The sequence below is a fragment of the Hevea brasiliensis genome, chromosome 5 (genome assembly GCF_030052815.1).
Source record: "Hevea brasiliensis isolate MT/VB/25A 57/8 chromosome 5, ASM3005281v1, whole genome shotgun sequence".
NCBI classification, from domain to species: Eukaryota; Viridiplantae; Streptophyta; class Magnoliopsida; order Malpighiales; family Euphorbiaceae; genus Hevea; species Hevea brasiliensis.
This window is the reverse complement of record NC_079497.1, coordinates 11,390,739-11,412,814: the sequence shown is the minus strand read 5'-3', so window position 1 is coordinate 11,412,814 and position 22,076 is coordinate 11,390,739. Positions and strand designations below refer to the sequence as shown.

The following is a 22,076-nucleotide window of genomic DNA, read 5'->3' as shown; positions in this document are numbered from 1 at the left end:
CAAAAATCCATAAATAGGATAAGGTGATAAGCCTTCGTGGCACAAGCCCTGGCCACCCCCCAACTCCTCCATTACTCCTTTGTAGAAAATACTCTCTTCTTCTCTATGCCAATAAAGTGAAAATCCATGGCGTCACCAACACTCCTAACCTCTTCCTCCAAACCTACACCTCTCTCTCCCACCAGATCCAAAGCCTTCGTTGTCGCCACCATTAGTCCTCCACCTCCATCGCCAGCACAACAGCAGCAGCAATAACCTCTTCATCGCCACTTCTTATCTTTAGCCACTAGTATACTCACTCTAGTATTGCTATCCCCTTTAGCTTCAACTCATGCTGCATCTGATGAAGAGTACATGAAGGAGACGGAAGAAGTTATCAACAAGGTGAGAAACATCGTCAACATGGACAAAAATGATCCTAATGTAGCTGAGGCAGTGGTTGACCTAAGAGAGACATAAAATTCTTAGGTGGCAAAGTATAGAAGAGAGAAGGCTTTACTAGGGCATGCTTCTTTTCGCGATATATATTGTAGACACCATATTTTGGCTGACCTCCGAAGTCAAGAAGCTTTTAAACTTTTAACTTTCATATCCGCTCTCAACCGATGTCCCCAATCACGAATAGCTTTTCTGAACTTGCCGATAGCTCGTCCCTTGGAACAAACCGACCTCAAGCTTAAGTTAGATTATTCTCCGATCTCTTGGTCTTCATCAGATGAGTTCGAAACAATGTCAGGTCTTCGGACCATCCAATCTTGCCTACTGTTATTCTACGATCTCTCTTTATAAATATTGTGGAATTTCATTTGGCTAATGTTATGATCGAGCTTCTCACTTGAATGCCCCAGATATTCCTTAAAATGAAGTTAAGATTTCTATCCGGTCTAATGACGATTCCAATCTTAAGAATTCAAATCAATGTCAAGTCTTTCCAATTCTAATATTCTAAAGCTTTACTCGGTGTTTGGTCATGACTTAGTTCGACCTCATATTTGCGTGTAATGTTTTTTTTTTATCTCTTATAATCTGATTAATAGTCGCATTCAAGTTTAATATTCAAGTACGTTCAATCAGTTAAGTACTCAGACAATTTGATGCTTTCTGATCTCATCAAGAAATTGAACAAAAGAGGATTTTTATTCATTTCAAAATAAAATATATACAAGTCAGTCAGCAAGTGGATCTCCCTGACCCTACTCTGCAGGTACATTATTAGCTCCCTGATCCCCTCCCTCTCTCTCTGGCTCCTCCTCGCTCCCCTCTTCATCTTTAGGAGCAAGATCCACCATCCAGAAGAAGTCTTCCTTAGGGTAACGCCTTTCAAGCTCGGCCAGAAGATTGCCATGTGCATTCACATAAGCACTAGCTTTCCTCGTAAAGGCCTCTTCTTCTTTCACTCTGATCTCTTCGGTAAGGCGAATGACATCGATAGTTCGGAGGGCCCGAGCTTCTTCTAGTTCATGCTCTAGTTCGGCTAACCTGTCCTTATAGGATTTCATCCGACCCTCAAGAGATGAGCCTTTTCCCTGATTATGTGTTGATTCACCAGGCTTTCTACGCTCAAACTCATCATCTGAGCCAAGAGATTATCAATACTATTAGGGGTCAGCCTATTCCGGTCATCCTGGAGGCATATGGTGGCACCCAAAACCTTAGCTAAGCCAGGATTCCCCAGAATTGAGCGGTTTTTCTCGAGAGAGTGAATGAGGACCTGGGAGCCACGAGAAAGGGTCCTTACAGTAGGTTCAGAAGGTCCTCCCTTCGCACTTGAGGAAACAAGCAGAGGTAGCGGTCTTTTTTGTCAAGGAGGGGAAGGAGCGATTTCCACCTCTAGGATCAGCTGTTCCGAAGGACAGGGCGAAGAGCTCGGCACTTTTGCTGAGTCCTACCCTAGCGTTTGGGATACCGCAGCAATCTTCATTTCCCATACTTTTCGGGTGACCTCTCTCTTTCGCTTACGACTCTCCTTCGCGCCTTCGCCTCTAGCCATACCTGCACAGGAAAAAAAGTTAGTGAGATCACTTAAGTCAGAAGGTTAAAGATTTAGGTTATACTGATCCCAGGTCCAAGGTCAGAGAGCTGCAGTTCATAATCTTCATTGGTGATCATCTGCATAAGCCACCACTTTTATTCAGCCATTACGGCATCTAAACATGAATACTTATGGGTGGCCGCCTGCTCCTTCAATTCCTTTACCATGGTGTCCTCGTCTCTATTCAAGGCGGCCTCCTTTGGAACCGAGGGGACAAAGTATTGCCAACTGCGTGGAAAACCCTTGAAGCCATTCAAAATCTTGCTTCTCAATATAAAGAATCGGTTCTTCCAATTCTTCAGTGAAGAGGGGAGATCGGTAAAAAGCCCACAGTGCGGCTTGACTTAGAAGAACCAGTACTCGTCGTCCTTTCGATGAGAAACCTTTGCTGTAGGCTCGAGCTTTTTGACTCGGCATAACCCTCTGAAAGCCACCAGGATCCGCCATGAATTAGGGTGCACTTGGGCTATACTTACATGATGAAGCTTCAAAACGGCCTTAAATAAATCGTCCAAGGAAAACCGAACTCCAATCTTCAATTGCTTCTCATACACCATGATCACATCATTTTCTTCAAAGAAATGATCGGCTCGGAGATCGCCATGGCATCGGATAAGCTTAAAAGAGTCGGTTCGGAGGTTATACTCTTGACTAATGGACTGCAGATCGGTTTCTTAAAGGACAGATGACAACTCATCCACGGGAAGATTTTCTTTCCCCAAAGTAGAGGCCTGTTTGGATGAGGTCGCCCGACCGTGGGCTGGGACAGAGGTTGCAAAAGGTTCAAATCGTCCACTTGGCCTAACCACCTCAACTCCATCCGACATCCACGAGATGTGGACGGAAGGTGGGCTAGCAGCTCTTTGACCCTCGGCGCTGCTCATTTTCAGGAAAACAAAAGAAATTAGCCAAGAAAAGAATCAAAATCCTTACTGGAATGTGATCGGTGCCGAAAAAACTTGTAAAAACAAGAGAAAATACTGGGATTACAAGAGAGGTTCTGCAAATGATATAAGGAAATGACTGACGCTCCTCTCCCCTATTTATACCCGTCTGAGCATTAAATACTCGCGAAGTCCTAAGCGACACATCGGTTAGCGGAACCGGCCGCTTTCTCGACACGTCGCAAGAAGGTTCCAGAAATATAATAAAAATCGAATAAATGAGATCGATTAACTAAGGTCTTCGGATTGAACAAACTTCCAAAACCTACGGATCATTGAAAGACGATTCGTCTAGGGATCAGATCGGACATGCATATCAGAGATCGGAAAATAACTAATGCAATAATAAAATAAAAACCTTTAAATAAAATTTCATTTCATTTCCAAAAGATCAGATTACATCATTTGGGTGATCTCAAGAGATCGGATTACATCATTAGGGGAATCTTCAAAGATCGGATTACATCATTTGGGCGATCTCTAAAGATTAGCACTACATTTTACCTAGTTTAGGACTACTTCGGATAATGGCCTATGTCAAAGCCTAGTCTTGTGGCTGAATCAAAAGATGTGTTTGATAAAAAAGCCAGCCACAAGTGTTGGATAGATGTGCAGCTCAGATAGGGTGACTATGACTATCATAGAAATGAGCGGAGTCATCGCCGATGTCATCGACCAGAACCGAGCTGCAGTCGGGACGCCCGATGTGGTTGGGGGCCAAATGAACTTCAAGAGGTGGTCACCGATATTAAGATTGAAATTAGCAGTCCTCTCGCTCGAAATTAGTCCATCAATTATACCGATAGACCGATTCGAGATTGGCACGATCGTCACTTTCAATCTTGATAGGTAAATTAGTCCGGTTCCCTCGCTGTCATCAGATGATGTCTTTATGGTTTTTTGATCACCGGGGTCATAAATTTTCAGGTGAAGGGTGAAGGAAATAGTCGGTAAAAGATCAAAATCAGCCAACATAATCAAAATTGTTACCAGAGAAGCTAGAATTGGAGAAATGGAGCATTAAAAAAATTGGAGGAGGAAAATTGAAGTGTGAAGGGCATTTCCCATAGGGGCATATATATAGGGCCTGGGCATTTATTGCATACAGAAACCGAAGCAGATGCATCGTTAGCTGAGGAATTAATTACTTTGACCAAGGCAAGTCAAATAAAAAGGAAAAATCTAGAATAGGAGAGATCAGGAAATAAGGGGGGGGACCCGATATGAGAGAGATCGAAAAAGGAGAGGGTCATAATAGGGAGATCGAAGAAATAGAGATCGGAAAGCATAGAAAGATTAAATAGCTTTCAATCAACTCTCTTCATCATTAGAGCCGAGTTAGTTGAAGCGTTGCAGACGTAATCAGATCCTCAACACACGCCTCATCTGCAGAAACGCCCACCTAGCTGACAGACGCTAAAATAGTTATGGCAGTCCTGTACATCTCAATCTCCACCATTGATCATAATCGTAAGGATGGATCCGGAGCCCTTGGATCAAAAAGCAGATGACAGGTTCGGCGCTTTTTATTCCCAGCCTTCGGATCTATCTTGTATGGCAAGACCCTGAGCCGTTGGATTGAAAGAAGAAAGGACGGATATTTTGAACGGGATCCTAGCTTTCCATCTTGATTCTCTTTAATTCCCAGACATCAGATTATGTCCTTTTGAATCTGAACCCTCTGTCTCCCCTGGTGAGATCCTAACCCTTTATTATAGGCATCCGTTCCCTATAAATATCTGTATACAATATTGTAGAAGGGACGGACAAAAAAGGTGGTGGTGATTATAGTGGAAAGACTCTGAAATTTGATTCAGTCTTGCTACTTTGCCATTCTGAGCTTTGTAGTGTTAAGAAACTTTAGAAACTAGTTTTCTTAAGTATCTTCATCAAAGGAGTTTTGAACCCTGAGATTTTCATTTACAGTGCCTGTTCATTGCTCTGTAAGGCCATCTTCTTTGTTCAATTTCATTCTCACCGCCCTAATATCAGTATATTACTCTCCAAGCTCAACTTCATTCCGACCTGGTTCCCGTTACTTCAAGTAAGTACTAGTCTTTCGACTGCCAGCTTTCACCTGTGCAAGATTTGTGGATTCTGGAGTCATTCCATCCATCACCTCAACTTCTCACAGGTAAGCGTCTAAACTGTTATTTTGTCGAATACCCTTGTTTATTTTTTCCAGCTTTCTTTTGAAATTTCTTTTATATTCAGTCGCACTAAAATCTCAAAGTCGATCATCCAGGCCAATAGTTATTTCCCGGGTCTTCTTTTTCTATTCATGCATAAACTCTATTTATCTCCTCTTAGTTTTCATTTCCTTCGAGAATAGACATTCAGGTCGTGGACAACTTGTAGATAATCTAAAAGATATAAGTAGAAGTATCTTAACATGAGAGCTTCAGGCTTGAATGAATAAAAAGTGACAAAAGATAGGCGTAGCAAAAGGTTGAATAGATCAGAAATAAGAATAGGTCAAATAAACAAGTTATGAGATCGGGCCTCAAAATGAAACTAGGCGAAAATACAATAGATCAGGAATTAAGATGAGATCGGATCCCGGACTAGGGACAAAAGAGATCAGATATCGCTAATCAAAGAGTTTTGATAAGGCGATCACATAGGAGATCGGTGAGAAGTTCGGTCTTGCATCCACTCTCTAGTTATAAGGCCCAGTGGGTTAGGAAAAGCTTTGCACGGGTTTCTTATACCCTCGGTCACCAGAATCCTTAGTCCAAAGTTCTTACGATATGCAATTCTAATGAATACTTTAAGAGATCGGGGGAGAGTTCTTACCCGATTCTCATCCAACATTTTAATAAAATGTGGAGATCGGAGGAGAGTTCTTATCCGAGATCCTTCACTTAAAACTTTAAACCGAATACTTTAAGAGATCGGGGGAGAGTTCTTATCCGATTCTTATCCAAAATCTTAATAAAATATGTGGAGATCGGAGGAGAGTTCTTATCTGAAATCCTTCACTTAAGCTTTAAACTGAATACTTTAAGAGATCGAGGGAGAGTTCTTACCCGATTCTTATCCAACATTTTAATAAAATGTGGAGATCGGGGGAGAGTTCTTATTCGAAATCCTTCACTAAAAACTTTAAACAGAATACTTCAGGAGATCGGGGGAGAGTTCTTACCCGATTCTCATCCAAAATTTTAATAAAATGTGAAGATCGGAGGAGAGTTCTTATCTGAGATCCTTCGCTAAAAGCTTTAAACAGAATACTTCAGGAGATCGGGGGAGAGTTCTTACCGGATTCTCGTCCAAAATTTCAATAAAATATGTAGAGATAGGAGAAGAGTTTTTATCCGAGATCCTTCACTTAAACTTTAAACGGAATATTTTAAGAGATCGGGGGAGAGTTCTTACCCGATTCTCAGTAAAAAATCTTAATAAAATATGTGGAGATCGGGGGAGAGTTCTTATCCGAAATCTCCCACTCAAATTAACACCTCAAGAGATCGGGAGAGAGTCCTTACCCGAATTCTCTTAACTAAAACCAAAACTAAAATACCACAACTTCAATACACAAAGTGACCCCTAAACAAAAATTTGCTATTCGACACCTACTCACTAAGGGTCATCTCATGTGCTCATGTTCTTGGGCAGCCCTGAATAGTGGAATATCAAATTTTCCTTTTATCCATACGAAGGATTAACATCGTCACTCTAATCCTCCCAATTACCAACTTTAATTTATGAAGAGCACAATGTTAAATCTGCTTACCCTCGTTGAGGGACGAGGTGGGGTGCCTAACACCTTCCCCACCCGTAAACGGACCCTGAACCTAGAATCTCTGTTTTCGAAGTGGATCCTTTTTAATTTACTTTTATAAATGGTTTTCTTTAATTTACCTAAAAATTAAAGTGGCGACTCCTCACTTTTCCCTCTTCGGTGAGAACTCGTCTAGGTGACCACAAAAACTCTTGCGACATATATTCAGCACTGAATGCTGTTTCTGGGCATTATATTAGCTTTGGACCTACAGCTCCCATTCCTGCAAAGCGGAAGGCAAGGATTCTTGAAAGAGTTGGACACTGCTGAGAAGGCATTACAGAGGGGCAGATAGATTTTTGTTTTCAGATTGTATATTTTAACCAATTCCAATTTTACTTTGTTTGAATCTGGGTTTACATAATGAATCGAGTTCATTTTTAATCAAATAAATCAAGTGTGTTGAAAATATTAAAAATTAATTTTGAATTCAATTTGATATATTTTAATTAAAAATATTATAATATAATTAATTAACTTTTTTTTCTACTCACAGAATATTTAAATTTTGGTGAAGCCCAAAATTAACGAAAGGAAGACTAAAAACATTATATATTAAAGCCCAAATTACAATGGAAAGTAATTTCTTGCGTCAAATAAATTTGAAATTATATTTTGAATTAAATAAATTTTTTATTTTTAATTAAAATTAAATAAGTTTTTATTTAATAAAATATTATTTTTTTTTATTTTTTTAATAAAATATTAAAAAATATTAAATAATTTTATCCATCATGTTTTTTAATTTTTTATAATTTTATTTTAATTAAAAATAATACATAATTTTTTATATTTAAAATTAAGAAAAATATATTTTATTATGTGAAAATTTATTTGATCTTAATTAGAAAGTATATAATTTATTTAGCTTAAAATTTAATTTTAATTTATTTAATTTTAACTCAAAGTATAGATAAGAGTATACATTAGTTAGTTTGAAAAATTAAAAAATCAAATAAATCTAACCAATTAAAAATTTAAATCAAATCAAATCAAAATACAGTTAAAATTGAATTGAACCAAACATAAATAATTCGATTCGGTTTGTCGTAATTTTTTTTAGACAATTTAAATTATATTAAGAGAAATATTAACTTAAAAACACAAAAATAATCCCCTGCTAAAAAACAAATGAAATATCCAAAATATGAAGCTGGTCACAACTAATAAGAGAAATATTACAAAATAAATTAAAAAAAAATTGAGAAAGAAATCGAAAGTTTTGTGGGATTTGATCATAAGACATCAAAGCAATATCATACAACTTAACCACTAAACAAAAAGGTGCCACTTATTATGCAAAATCATTTTAAATCGATTCAGTTTGATTTAATTGAATTATTTTTTTAATTGAACTGATTAAATTAATTTTTTAAAAATCAAAATTAAATTAAATTATTTAAAAATTAAATTAAATTTCTAATTCAGTTCAATTTGATTGATTATTTCAATTTAAATAGAATTGCGCTCACCTTTAAGTATAGAAACTTATTTAACTTATTTCTAAATTTAAATTATGATATCATTATAATAATAAAAGTTTAACTAGGAATAGAATCACACTTATGAACCACAATAAAAAAAATTTAATGTTTTTAAATAATAAATTTAATGTCTGACTTTATTATCATAACGGACTCTAACTAAAAGTAGAGATTCTCTTGATCACAAATAGTCAAATAGTCATTCAAAAGGACCAGATCAGTCATCAAGGAATTAAATGTGAGATATGTGTGTATAAACTGTAAGTGTGAATCATGTCAGCCTCCTAATTAAGAATTTATGCCAATTTATTTTATATGTATATATATATTTTTTTTATCCCAAGAATATAAATCTCTCATTTTTTTTTTATGTGAAGGAAATAATTTTGCTTTTATTTAATTACGCTGAAGATTCCAAAGTCCATTACCTCTACCGTTGGCAGCAATGGAAAAAGAAATAAAGTTAAAAAAAGGGGAAAAAAAAAATTAGCAGCAAATGGCAGCGTTACGATTGTCGATGAGGGAATAAATCTGTGGCCACCATGCCAATAGTTCAAGTGATGAACGGCATTGTCCCACTTAGCTGACTCTGAACCTCTAAGTAATGGGAAACTTGTCATGTGGGATAAAGATCAAGAATCGGGTGTCCTTGTTAAAGTAGACAACTAACAGCAACAGCATTATTATTTTTTTTTAAAGAAAAAAAAATAACCCTGATTTTCTTTTCTTTGAGGAAAAAAAAGAAAGTTATTAAAGGTAAAAATTGTGATGCTCGTTACAAAAAATAAAAAGAAAGAAGGTCAATCGTAGAATAAAGAAAGAGGCAATATGCTGGACCAAACAGGTGAAAAGGGAAATAAAGGAGACTCAATCTGAGGAGGGAGTGATTGAGGGAACGCCAGTTGTGAAGTTATTATGTGAATTTTTGGATTGTAGGAAGCAATACGGCAGCCAAATGAGCCATTGATCTCATCTCATCTCATCTCATCAGTCTTTATGTATTTTCATCTTTCCTGCTGTAAGCAGTAAAGTCACATATTCCCACAAATAGATGCCAAATTCCGATATATATATATAATGGATTGGAAACCAAAGGTGTACAGGAGACTTGAAAGATTATGGACTCTGTAGAGTTGCTTTCCTAATTTCAAAAGGAAAACAAAAAGAGAGAAAGAAAGTATCTCTCCGGACTCCTTTTCATAGAAGCATTGGGAAGTTCTTCTTTCTCCATCTACCTGTACTTGTATATGAATGATATCTCCTGCAAACATATATAACAATGCCCGCTTACGAGTGTGATATCTCCTGCAAACATATAACAATGCCCACTTACCAGCCTATCAAAGTATATGAAAATTATAATTCCATGAGCACCAACATGGACGATGAAGATGTTGAATTGGCTCTCCGTTCTCCAAAGGTTAGTGACGCGGCTAATAAAGCCATGGAAGAAAAGAAATCTTTAATCCTTTCTGACAATTCCCAGCAGCAGCAGCGGCTTGTTTCTCTCGACGTTTTTCGAGGACTCACTGTTGCGGTAACTTTTGCCATCTTCTTGCGTGTTATAAGATTTTGGGTGTCTATTTGTTATTTCTTGATAGTTTAGCATTACCAGGTACTAGAAATTTTTACTTTTCTGCCAAAAGTTAATTAGACGCTTCTTTGAGATTGACACCACCCCCACCAATTTGTCAGTCTTGACCTGACCTCTGCGTAATTTCTATTTTCAACGATACAAGGACTTTTAGCCATATTGGAACAACAAATACAAGGACCTTCCAATTTCTGTTTTTACTTATCTTCTATACTACCAATAGCAAATTTTATTGTTCCTAAAACAAGGCTATTTAAGCTGTCCGTGTTTCTGATTAAAAAAAAATGCTGTCCCTGTTAAGCAGCTTCAACCTGTTCTGCCTTCTGAGTTAGCCTGATGAGTGGCCCTGCAGCTTCTCTAATCTCTCATAGCTCCTCTACTTTTTTCCCCCAAATAATACATTGGACTCGGACACAATAAGAGACACCAACAAGATTTATTATCACTAGCACAAATGCCACTATTATTTTGTATTAATTCTCCTTTGTTATCTGACACTCAATTCAATTTATAAAAATATTATCTCATTCTGTTTGCTTTCAGCTAATGATACTTGTTGACTATGCTGGTGGAATTCTGCCTTCTATTAACCATACACCATGGGATGGTCTAACACTTGCCGATTTGGTCATGCCATTTTTTCTCTTCATTGTTGGTGTTTCGCTTGCACTTACATACAAGGTAATCCTTGCTTTGCAATTTGGAAAGTTATTGCTTCAACGTAAAAGCATTGACGCATTGCAACACATTCTGATGTCAATGCACCCTGTTACTTTCTTCTTCTTTCCCTGACTTAATTTTTATATATTCATATTTTGGCAGTCATGGATGTTATCCTGAATGAGACTTTTTCTATTGCTAGCACCAACACTTGCACTCATAGTTTTATTCCTAACTAAATATTGGTTCCTTCCACACAGAAACTGTCCAGCAAAGCTGTTGCATCGAAAAAAGCCATACTTCGGGCTCTCAAGCTCCTAATGTTAGGCCTTCTTCTTCAAGGTGGCTTTTTGCATGGCCTAAATGATTTGACTTACGGAGTAAATGTTGAACAAATGAGATGGATGGGTATCTTGCAGGTATGCTCTCCAGCTTTCCCAATTATTTTTTTTACTGGCCATACAGACTTAAAAAACACCAACAAGTTCAGACAGCTAATTGTTTTACCTTCAGTGGATGCATTCTCAATTAACTAACTCAAATTCTTTCACCACAATAACCTCATAATTATGCTGGCCAAAGGGCAGATTCCTTATAATTATACATACTATGATCATAATTAGCTGTAGAATAACAGATGGCTCCTTTTCTTTACACCCAGAGAATAGCAATAGCATATTTAGTAGGAGCACTGTGTGAGATTTGGCTCAAAGGTGATCATCATGCTAGCACGGATTTATGTGTATTGAGGAAATATCGATTGCAGTGGTAAGTATCTTTTACTGCATGTTATTACACTATCACTTGCTTTCCCACGCAATTTAATTATTATACAGCAAGTCAGCAACATATAAATGTCTCCCGCAGCTAGACTTCTGGTTTTTATCATTATCAGATGCAGAGGAAATCTTATGAGATCACTCATGTAGCTTTCTTGTTCAGAAGAGCAGCCACTATTATTTTCCTCTTTTCTCAGAACAAAGAAACTTTCTTTTGAATAATAACAATAATAATAGTAAAATTGTTTGATATCCTAAATCTGTCATAAGGTGATTGTCAACTTAAAAATTTCTGTGATTTCATTAAATGTGCTCGATTAAAATTGTGTCTATCAACTCTCTCAGGGTTGTGGCTTCGGTGCTTATTAGCATATACCTTTCCTTGACATACGGCTTGTATGTTCCGGACTGGGAGTATCAGATTCCAGTTGGAGGTTCTTCCTCTGCCCCAAAGACATTTTCAGTGAGTTTCTTCCTTCCTTTGTTTTATTTTCTTTTATATATTTCCAGAATAGGACAATTGTTGATAGCCAATATGATACATTTACATTCAAAGGTAAAATGTGGAGTAAGGGGAGACACAGGACCCGCTTGTAATGCTGTTGGACTGATTGATCGTATGGTAATGGGAATTCAACATCTATACAGAAAACCAATCTATGCGCGAACCAAGGTAATCTCTCTAGTGAGAGATGGTTTCAGTATCTTTTGGTTCTTACTATTATTCCCTCAACAATTTGGTTTTATATCCTTTCAATTGTTAGTACTGCTAATATTTGCCTTTCTGCAGCCATGCAGTATCAATTCCCCAGATTATGGCCCTCTACCTCCGAATGCTCCTTCATGGTGTCAAGCCCCCTTTGATCCAGAAGGACTCTTGAGGTTTGTTTACAATTTCATTGTTCCTGTCCACCGTTGTTATAGTTATTTTACAAACATGTTCAGGCAAGTCAACCCAATATGAGAAGACCCCAATAAACCTGTGCGTTTCAGTTTCATGTTTCCCTAGTGATCCTTATACTTTGTCTTTGTAGTTCAGTAATGGCCATAGTTACCTGCTTGGTTGGTTTGCACTACGGGCACATTATTATCCATTTTAAGGTAATAAATTTTTTGTGTTTCGTATTGTTTGCTTATCCTCAGAGTTTTTCTTTTATGGAACTAATTTGTTTACTCTACCACATGCAGAGTCACAGGGATAGGATCCTCCATTGGATGCTCCCATCTACTTGTCTTATTGTCTTAGGCCTGGCCTTGGACCTCTTAGGTAAGTGGTTAAGTAGCATTTTCGTAGATGTGAATTTGATAGTACTGTGCTATATTTTCATATCTGCTTCTTTCTTGTAGGAATGCATATCAACAAAGCTCTTTACACATTCAGTTACATGTGTGTCACTGCCGGTGCTGCTGGCATTCTATTTGCTGGAATCTACATGCTGGTTATATCCAATCTCAAATTGAAGCATACTTTTTAATTATTATAATAATGAAAAGTTGCCGAATTTCTAATTGTTATATAACACTAATACGGATATTTAGATTTGATGCAACATGTTTGATCTCTCTCTATAATGAAAGCATTTTGTTTTGAAAGACATGCTCATTAGGTAATAAACAGTATGTGTTTCTTTACACAGGTGGATGTGTGTGAATATAGGCGCATGACTTTGGTGTTGAAATGGATGGGGATGCATGCATTGATGATATACATTATTGCAGCCTGCAACATCTTGCCTGTTGTCTTGCAGGGATTTTATTGGAAGCAGCCACAAAATAATATTGTACTCTTCCTGTTCTGTCGCTATATTTTCTCTGCTCCTCTGATGCTTCAATTATGAAGTATAGTTCTGATAACCTTTTCTGTTTTTCATCTCTGGCAGCTTAGGTTAATTGGAATTGGAAGATGAATGTATAGCAGACTGGTGGATTACATTTTCACAGCTAACAACTCTATTGCCTTGTCTCTTTGGAAAACCCTCACCTTATTGTTCAGCATTGATGCTATATTGGGGTTGAACATCCTTGCTTTAGGAGCTTCAGAAATCTGGAACTCCAGTGATCTTAATTCATTGTCATATTCAAGGAATTTGCTTATTGCCGTATTGAAGATACAGTAGATAGTCTGCCCCAGTGGCCTTGTATGCAATTTATTATTCCAGTTAAAAACAAAAAACTAATTATTATTGGCAAAGAGGCTAACCTTTTTCTGGTGCAAACTAGAAATAATTTTAACATGAAACCATTTTTAACATCAAAAGAGTAAATCAAGTAGGAAGGGAAAGGTCACAAACTGTTAGTTTTTTTTTTTTAAAGGAAAGATATAGAGGCATATAATGAGACTAACATGGTCTATGAAATTTGATTGATCAAACTTGGTGTTTATATAGCTCAAAATATAACAAACTGCATAAAAATCTCATAAAATCGAAACAATTGCTAGCAAATCAAAACAAAACTTATCTTCAGGCTCATTCTTTTGCAACAACAAATCATATTTTTTGTAACAGCAAATAAATGCATATTCAATGCAAATATTATTGATAACAGAAAATACTGAAGAAAAAAAAAAGACTCAATCAAGCAAAAGAGCAATACTTGGCCATGAAAAACAATAGGATTCACCAACAGAATGATGGGAATCAATGGCGGGGGTGAGGTGAAGGTGGTTTTGAAGAAAGCGGAGGAGGAGAGGGCACCGGAGGAGAGGGTGTAGGGGAAACCACAATAGGAGGGGGTGATGGGGATTCATTATTATGGTAGTAGGGATAAATAGTATACACAGTTTGAACAATAGTGAGGGCGAAAAGGAAGATTGCAGCAATAAGAGACAGCATGGCCCAGGGATTTCTGAAATAGGTGTGAATGAGGTTGGCACGCCACTCGTTCCAAGCCTTCTTGCAGTAGGCATTGACCTTCTTATGCACATAATCTAGGCTGCTATTTGGGTCGAGAGTAATATCCTTAGAGAGAGAATTGAAGAGTTTAGCGACAGCTTTGTCACTTCCAATAGCGTTCTGGATGATCCCTCTGGAGTGCAGGACGGCAACATCCCTCTCACTGTCAATGATGTTGTCCATAAAAAAGACGTAGGATGTCACCTCATTGCCTGCACCAACGTGGAAGCGCTCAAAGGCTATCAAATTCAAAAAGATTGACTCAGTTGCATCATCCACCACAATTACTGGAAGCCTTAGGACTCCACCTTTGAATGAGATGTCTTTTAAGCTTCTAGTTTTACTTTTCTTGAACCGGATTCCAGCTTCATTGAGCTCTGTTGCTGACCGGATAATGTTACTACCTTCTTTATGGCGTCTACTTCGTGATCTGCTGCGACGCTTTTCCTTACCAACATTTTTTTGAAGCAAGCTCTTCCTGTACACATCCAGTGGATGCAAGCACTTACCTAGGCTTGAGACAGGATCATTAGGAAAGCAGAACTTGACGATGTAATTGTTGACAAACTCTTCATCCTGCAAGGAAATGGTGAGATTAACTTTTATGGTGAAGAATGAAATGAGAAATCAATAGTTTGCCTTTTGTGATTCAAGGGCACACCTTTTCTTTACCGCTTTCAACGGCTATCAGCTTGTCAAGAACCAACAATGGCAACTGATTTTCAAGCATCAGCATGTCACGCATGATATATGGCATGATATATAATTTCCCATGACTGCTAAAAATTGGATCATTGGGAGCATAGTCATCCAATGTATGAGTACCTATGCGTAAGATCTCCAACAGGAAACAGCCATCAAGAATCATCATTTGCAGAAATCTAGCTGTATCTTCTTGCCAAGACATATCAAGCGGATAGTAGTAGTCTTTTAAAATCTGCACCACATCAGTTAAAGATTCAATAAAAACTTGTAAAGGCTTATTTGCTCTTTTTAGAAAATGAAGGAGGGCTCGATGCTTGTGCTCCTCCATTGTCTTCAGATGATCTTCCCCGTGATGATAAGGACCGAAAGATACTGCCTGAGGCCTGTAGGCTTTCTTGTTCAGGTCTGTGACGCATGCAGGTAATTTGTAGATTGCACGTTTCTTCCAGCGCTCTTCCTCCATGGAATTATCAATATTCATCACGTTCTCAAGCTTTTCATTGACCTCAATAACCCAGTTTGCTCTCGCCATTGCTCCTAACCGCACAAAAGAGTTTTAACACAGATGACGAAACAAACACCAGACTGCCTTGATTTAGTTTCACTCAATTGCCTCCTTAAAAATCTGAAACAATGATCTCTCAAACATCTAAGTTAAATTATATTTTATTTTCATTGCTTCAGAGGCAAGAAAATCAGTTGCTTGGAATTATTGCAAATGTCATAAAATTGGCTTGAGAAGACAAAAAGCTGGCATCAAATGGCATTTTGAAAGCTAAAGAATAAAAGGGTTCCCATGCGAAACAAGGATATTGGGGCAACTGCCTAATTTACACCTCTTCCACCAAAGAAACAAACCGAAGATAATAGTGCCATTCCTTTCTTGTGCAAGGTGAAAGCTGCAGTCACAAACACTTAATTGGCGGTCACCGATCTACAAAGGAACCAAACCAAAGATAACAGTGCCATTCCTTTCTTGCACAAGCTGAAAGCAGCAGTCATAAACAGTTCATTGGCTGTCACCGATGCTTTCCCACGTTCAAGAAGGAGCAAGTCTTTCGACGCAAGTTTTTTTTTTTTGAAAAAAAAAAAAGAAAAATAATACAATATTATGTGCGAAGGAAAGAACCCAACAGCACAGAATTCTAAAATGCGTCTTGCCTCATTTTTTTTTCCCTCGTATTTTGAATAAAAGAGAATATGCAATTAGCACTGCTGTCGTTCACGACACACAGGATGATTCATACAATTTCCTCTGATTCAGAACCTGTTGATACCAATTCCAATTAAATTTCCCAATAATTTCAGCGATCTACAATGCCCGTGAAGAAAGAAGATTGAAGAAAGTGTTGGTGCAATTTGTTAGAAGAGATGGCCACACCGATTATTTCTCTGTTTCTCTGCAACTTTTTCTGTTTTTCAATATTCCAATGCTTTCAGTCTCTTTGCTGCAGTGCTTATTAGTTGTTCAAACAAATCCTTCTTAGTCTTCACTCCAAAATCGCCTGTTTATAGATTTTGAGGTTTGCATTTATGATTACAACAACAATTAATCCTTAATCTTAAACTAGTAGGAGTTGGCTATTATTTGAGACCAGTTGAATGCGTTTATGATTGTCGGTGCACTTGCCAATACCAAAAGGCTGATTGCCTGATTCTGCAACAGGAAAAGTCCCAAGTTGCTGAACCTGTTGCTCAGATTTCAGAAATCGCCTGGATTTTGCATTTTCATGTTGCAAGTTGTTCCCAAGAAGGTTAACCACTAGTAAAAAGTTGCATTGAAAACCAGAACATGTGAAATTATTTTATCAAAGCTAACTACTTCCTATGAAAACATAGGCATTTTGGTGATAACAACTCAGGGCAGGGCACTAGATGATTCAAATTGTTGGATTATGCAAGACATTTTTAAAGCACTTGGATAGCCATAACTTGTTGGATCGCTGGGAGATTATCACCATCTTAGAAAAGAGGCCATGATCATCGTTGGGGAGGTGAAAGCTTGTTACAGTCACCATCACAAGTATGCTAAATTGTGGCAATCAAGTTTTTCATCTTAAAAAGTAGAGATAACTGAATTTGTTGAAAATACTTTATAGTTAATTTATTATTATATTTAATATATATATTTTTACACAAAATTGAAGCCCAATTCCATTTTCTGCCTAATATTAAAAATTCATAAACCAATTAAATTGACAGAATGAAGGTCGAGGCCTATAAGAAATACATGGAACTCTAGCTAAAAAACCCAACTTTCAAGCCCAATAAAAGATAGATGCAAGCCTAAACAATCAAACCCTAGGCAACCAGGCACGTGACCCGGTAGAGGATAACCACACGTTGCAACGCAGAGGAAACCGCAGCGCCACTCATCAAGGAAAGCCTCTGCATGCAGAGGATAAATCAACGAAGCTGCCCATGACTAACTTAAGGCTCCACTTGATAAAAATTTGATTTAGCTCGTTTTTTTGAACGATCCAAGCTCGAGTTTGAATTTTAAATTAGTTTATAAACTTGCGATCTAACTCATTAAATAAGTTCCAAACTAACTTGTGAATAAGATCTTTCATAAATGTGTGAACAGATTCATTTAAAAATTTTTTATATTAGTAATTATAATTTATAATGTTATAAATATATTTATTTTATTTATGATTGTTTTAAAATAATATATATAAATATTTTATTTAAAATTATAATATAATTAATATATAAAATATAGTTATTTTTAATTTATTTATTTTTTTAAATAAAGTTATTTTATATATGAAAATAAAATTAGAACATTAAATATATGTTCTCAATATAATAAAATAATATATTATTAAATGTTATATTGTTATATAAATTTATGATATAATTAAAACAAAAAGTGCATTTATAAAATTATAATTATTTGTAATTTAAATATAATTTTTATAAAAAATAAAGTTAATTTTTATATGATAAATAAATTTAAAATATTATATAATAAATATATAAAAATTCATTTAAACTATTTTATCCATATTAAAGTAATAAATAAATCACGTAGTGTTGACGGTGGTTGTATGACGTAAAACATAAATTTATCTATTTCTCCCTTTCTTTTTCTTTTTCTCTTTCTCTCTATATTTTAAACTTCTAAAAGATTAATATTTAAATTTAATACTAATTTAACTATTATTATTATTATATTCTCTCTCTCTCTTTAATCTTTCACCTTTTTTAATTAACACTAATTAATTTATCCATATATTATTATTATGTACTATTCCTCTCCTAGCCTTTGTATTTATAATTTATTTTCTTTATCTTTCAACAATAAATCTTTAAAAGGTTTGTTGTCCCAAAATAATCTAAGAGGGGGGTGAATTAGATTTTAATAATTTTTCGGCCCTTGCTTGTAGCCTAATGAAAAATTGTGGCTTTATTCAACTAGGTGCTTCTCTATATAAAATGAAAGTAATATGTGCTTCAACTATGTGTTCCTAATTGCAATTCAAGCCTCAATCAATGTATATGGCAATATCTAACAAAGCATGCATCATACAATATATATAACTAATTTCTCAACTCACTCAATAAGTCCACAAATTTATCAATTCAATTTATTCAACCAACATTCAATATCATGTATAACAAGAAAAATTTAAATTGCACAAGAGTAAGGAGGTCAAGGTTAGAGAGATCAAACACAATGATTTTTATAGTGGTTCGGCTTAACTAGCCTACATCCACTCTCTCAAAGAACCCTCTTTAAGTCTTCTCTCCACTATTTGCTCTTTTGAAGGCAAGAGACCAAAAGCCCTTTACAACTTTTCAACACCAAGCTTTTACAAAGGTAGCTTGAAACCTTCACAAGTGCTATCACAAGCACTTACTCTCTCAAGCTTCAATAGGTGCTTGTACAACCTCTCTTAAATGCAATTCAATATTGTAACACTCACTCTTACTCAATGCAAATCAAACTATAAAGAAGAGATGAGTTGATTTGCCAATGGTATCTCAAAATCTTTAAAGCTCTTGAATGAAAGCAATAAATGAAAAATCAAAGTTGGAGTTCAAATGTAAGCTTTCATCAAGTGTAAATGAAGTAAAGAATGTGTATTTATAGTCCCAAATCATTTTAGACCGTTTGAAACCCTTTTGGAACTTATACACACTGCCCAAGACAAAATGGCCGTTATTTTGTCCTTTTGTGCGAAGTTGAGCAGCTCTGATCAATTAGCAAACTAATGAAGTTTTTGGCAGCAGTCAGTAAACTGGTTAGTAAACTAACGTTTTTAGCAAACACATTAGCAAACTAAAAATTTTGGTAAACCAATTAGCAAACTAAGTCAACAGCTGCATGTCTCAACTTGCAATGTAAAATGATTTAGACCTTAAAAAAAAATGTTTCAATAGTAGTGTCCAAGGTCATGATGAGAAAAAGTAATCAGAAAATAAAATTTCATTTTTGAGCTCCATATGACTAAATTCCCATCCATTCTTTTTACAAAAGACCTAAGACTCAATCTCTAATATTATGTCTTTCATACCTTTTCTTTGAGTCTTGGCTTTCATAGTCTTGTTCTTTTCTCATTTTGGATTTGTCTTGAAATGCCTTTGAGTATCCTTTCTCCTTAGATGCAACTTCAAAGATACTTTATGGATAAGACAAGGAATCTACACATCACTTGAAAGTTGGGTTAGATAGATTCTCTTTGAGTTTTGTTATCATCAAAATCAATGCTCATTTTGAGCTACACGGGGTCAACAATCTCCCCCTTTTTGATGATGACAAAACTCAACTGAATCATCAATCAAAAATAAAAGTGTGTGAAAGTTTATGTGAGTATGTAAATCCAAGCAGTATAGTATGCCGAAAATGCTCCCCCTAAATATATGCATATAATTTCCAAGAAATCTATTTTCTGTACACAAGCTCCCCCTGAGTTTATGCTATAAAGCATGTTCACAATATTCTCAAAAAGCATTTCCATTTGTCACAAGTATAAACACAAGTATAAACACATATCCATCAACACAAGTATCAACACATTCATATCCATTTTATAAACACATATTCACACATATATTCACATGTTCATATCCATCATATCCATCCTATTTGTATCAACACATTCTATTCTCCCCCTTTTTGTCATCAATCAAAAAGGAAACAGGAGAAAAGAACCCAAAAAGAATCATGTTAGCTCAAATTTAAACGCAGTAAGGTGAGCAGTAGCAAACTAAAAACCAATAGTAGCAAACAGACTAGTAAACTAAAAATGCAGATAGGAAACTAAAAATCCAGATTAGATGGGAATCATTTAAGTCTTTTGCTCCTTCGAGTGGATTTGGAAGGCACCAACTTCTTCCTGGTGATTTTAACAACAGGTGGCTGAAATCCTTGGTCAGCCACTTGATCATCCTTCTGTGGCTCATCTTTATCAGATGGTGGTTGAAGAGCAGCAGCTAGGGATTGGTAGGGATTTGACACAGTCGACTTAGACCTTTTCCTACCTTTCTTGGCTGCAGGGACAGCAGCTGCAGATAGTTGAGATGGAGCATTCGCTTGGTGATCCTTTAGAGAGGCTTCCTGCTGCTGCATAGGGGCAGTTGCAGGTTCCAGCAGTGGTGCACTTGGAGGTTCAACAGGTAGCTCACCTTCAGGTTCTACAAACTTTTCACTATCATGCTCAGTGGGTACACCAGTTGCAGGACCAATTTCAGGTTCAATGACCTGTTCATTAGCATGGTCAACAGGGGCTTCTACTGCAGGTTCAAGCTCAGGTTCAGCTACTTGGTCACTTTCATGTGCCACTGCAGCTGGAGACTCACCAACCTTATTACTTTCACCCTTATCAGCAGAGACTTGAGTAGCAGCCTCAACTTTAGTTGGGAAACCAGTTTCCTTGGCCTGCTGAAGATCCACAATTAGCCTCTTTAATTCCTCATTTTGAGTAAGCAGGTGACTCACTTTGTAGTCAACCACATCCACAAATTTTCACAAAAGTTCAATGGACTGATGGGTTGAACTGAATTGATCATTAACAGCAGCTTTTAGCCCTTGAATCTCACTCAAAAATTCACTTGTAGAATCAGAACCAACCTTAGCTGAGGAAGAATCACCTTTTTCAAACTTTTTCTTTCTTCCATCAGTGTCAGAGTGAATTTCTCTAAGAACAATCAAATCAGTCCTAGAATGTTCCTTAGAGACATTTATATTTAGCTCTATGTGCATAAGGTAGTTTTCCAATCCCATAAGCTTTGCACATGTTCTTAAAAATCAAATAAGCCAAATTCATCCTTACTTTATTAACAATGTGCCACATAATACACATGTCCAAGTGACTCAAATAACCATAGCTACCAGATTTAGGACAAAAAATGTAGTTCACCATACTATGAATGATTTTGATATGTTGAAAAGCTTTTGTGCTAGTGGACTTTTCATTTGTGGCAATGTTAGCAGGGAATCGTTTTCAAACTCAACCAAATTAAAGCCTGCCACCCTAACAACATCCTTATGTGTGGAAATTTTGTTTCCATCATTAGGCAAGTGTAAAGCCGTAGATATCAATTCAACAGAGACACCATATACACTATCATTTAAAATCACCTCAAATTTGTCCTCATCATCAACTATTCTCAAAGTCCTATAAAACTCTTGAACAAGCCTAGGGTAATACTCATTTGCACATTCACACACATCCAACCATCCTTGAAACTCAAAAAGCTCTTTGAATTGAAAGTTTACGTGATTAAAGTACTCCCATTTGATAAATTTGCAATCTAACAGTGCTTTATCCACTGAGCCTGAAGGTTTTACAGTGCGCATTTTTCGTTGGGTATCAATCCCTGACTTCTGTCGCTTCTTTTTCTTATCTGGTGCCAATACAGTGGGTTCGACATCCTTGGATGGGTCGGAAGAGGCACTGGTTGATTTCGATTCAGGTAATTTCTTCTTTCCCCTCAATTTCTTTCGTAATGTGGCGACAGGGATGTCGTCGGAGGCTGATGAGGAAGATGAAGCAACCGCAACAACAGGAGACTTCCGTTTAGCACGAGCCATTAACAAAAAAAGAATAGTGAATTTGAACACTGGTTTTTCGATGTGTAAGGAGTAGAGAAGGAATGAGAGACGAGAGGTCTAATGGGTTTGGATAAAATTTGCCGCAAAGAAAATGGATTTGTTTTGGAGGTGTATTGTCGTGAACCAATGCAGAGGAG

General features: G+C 36.6%; 2 protein-coding genes and 1 pseudogene across 3 annotated transcripts; 2 read left to right on the top strand and 1 right to left on the bottom strand.

The window, feature by feature from the left end:
- Nucleotides 1-126: 126 nt before the first annotated feature.
- LOC110664459 (photosystem II repair protein PSB27-H1, chloroplastic-like) lies at nt 127-7,055 on the top strand (annotated as a pseudogene).
- Nucleotides 7,056-9,132: 2,077 nt separating this feature from the next.
- LOC110664472 (uncharacterized) lies at nt 9,133-13,468 on the top strand. 2 transcript variants are annotated; one of them, XM_021824184.2, is made up of 12 exons: nt 9,142-9,781; nt 10,382-10,519; nt 10,759-10,917; nt 11,160-11,266; nt 11,623-11,740; nt 11,834-11,950; nt 12,068-12,159; nt 12,312-12,378; nt 12,466-12,544; nt 12,625-12,716; nt 12,915-13,058; nt 13,158-13,468. In XM_021824184.2, exons 1-12 carry the CDS (start codon nt 9,524-9,526, stop codon nt 13,182-13,184), a joined length of 1,398 nt encoding a protein of 465 aa, XP_021679876.2. In that variant the 5' UTR covers nt 9,142-9,523; the 3' UTR covers nt 13,185-13,468. The 2 variants fall into 2 exon arrangements, with proteins under 2 accessions (XP_021679874.2, XP_021679876.2); XM_021824182.2 differs by having other exon boundaries at nt 9,133-9,781; nt 12,312-12,544.
- A 69-nt stretch (nt 13,469-13,537) lies between these two features.
- Nucleotides 13,538-16,076, bottom strand: LOC110664471 (UPF0481 protein At3g47200). Its single transcript, XM_021824178.2, has 2 exons — nt 14,833-16,076; nt 13,538-14,747 (listed from the first exon to the last, which is right to left on the bottom strand). Exons 1-2 carry the CDS (start codon nt 15,406-15,408, stop codon nt 13,917-13,919), a joined length of 1,407 nt encoding a protein of 468 aa, XP_021679870.2. The 5' UTR covers nt 15,409-16,076; the 3' UTR covers nt 13,538-13,916.
- Nucleotides 16,077-22,076: the final 6,000 nt, after the last annotated feature.

Coding starts and splice junctions, on each gene's coding strand:
- LOC110664472 (XM_021824182.2), top strand. CDS start 9,524: ATGCCCGCTTACGAGTGTGATATCTCCTGCAAACATATAACAATGCCC. Junction 12,160..12,311: donor GATCCAGAAGGACTCTTGAG/GTTTGTTTACAA, acceptor TTGTCTTTGTAG/TTCAGTAATGGCCATAGTTA. Junction 13,059..13,157: donor AGCAGCCACAAAATAATATT/GTACTCTTCCTG, acceptor CATCTCTGGCAG/CTTAGGTTAATTGGAATTGG.
- LOC110664471 (XM_021824178.2), bottom strand. CDS start 15,408: ATGGCGAGAGCAAACTGGGTTATTGAGGTCAATGAAAAGCTTGAGAAC. Junction 14,748..14,832: donor TTGAAAGCGGTAAAGAAAAG/GTGTGCCCTTGA, acceptor ATTTCCTTGCAG/GATGAAGAGTTTGTCAACAA.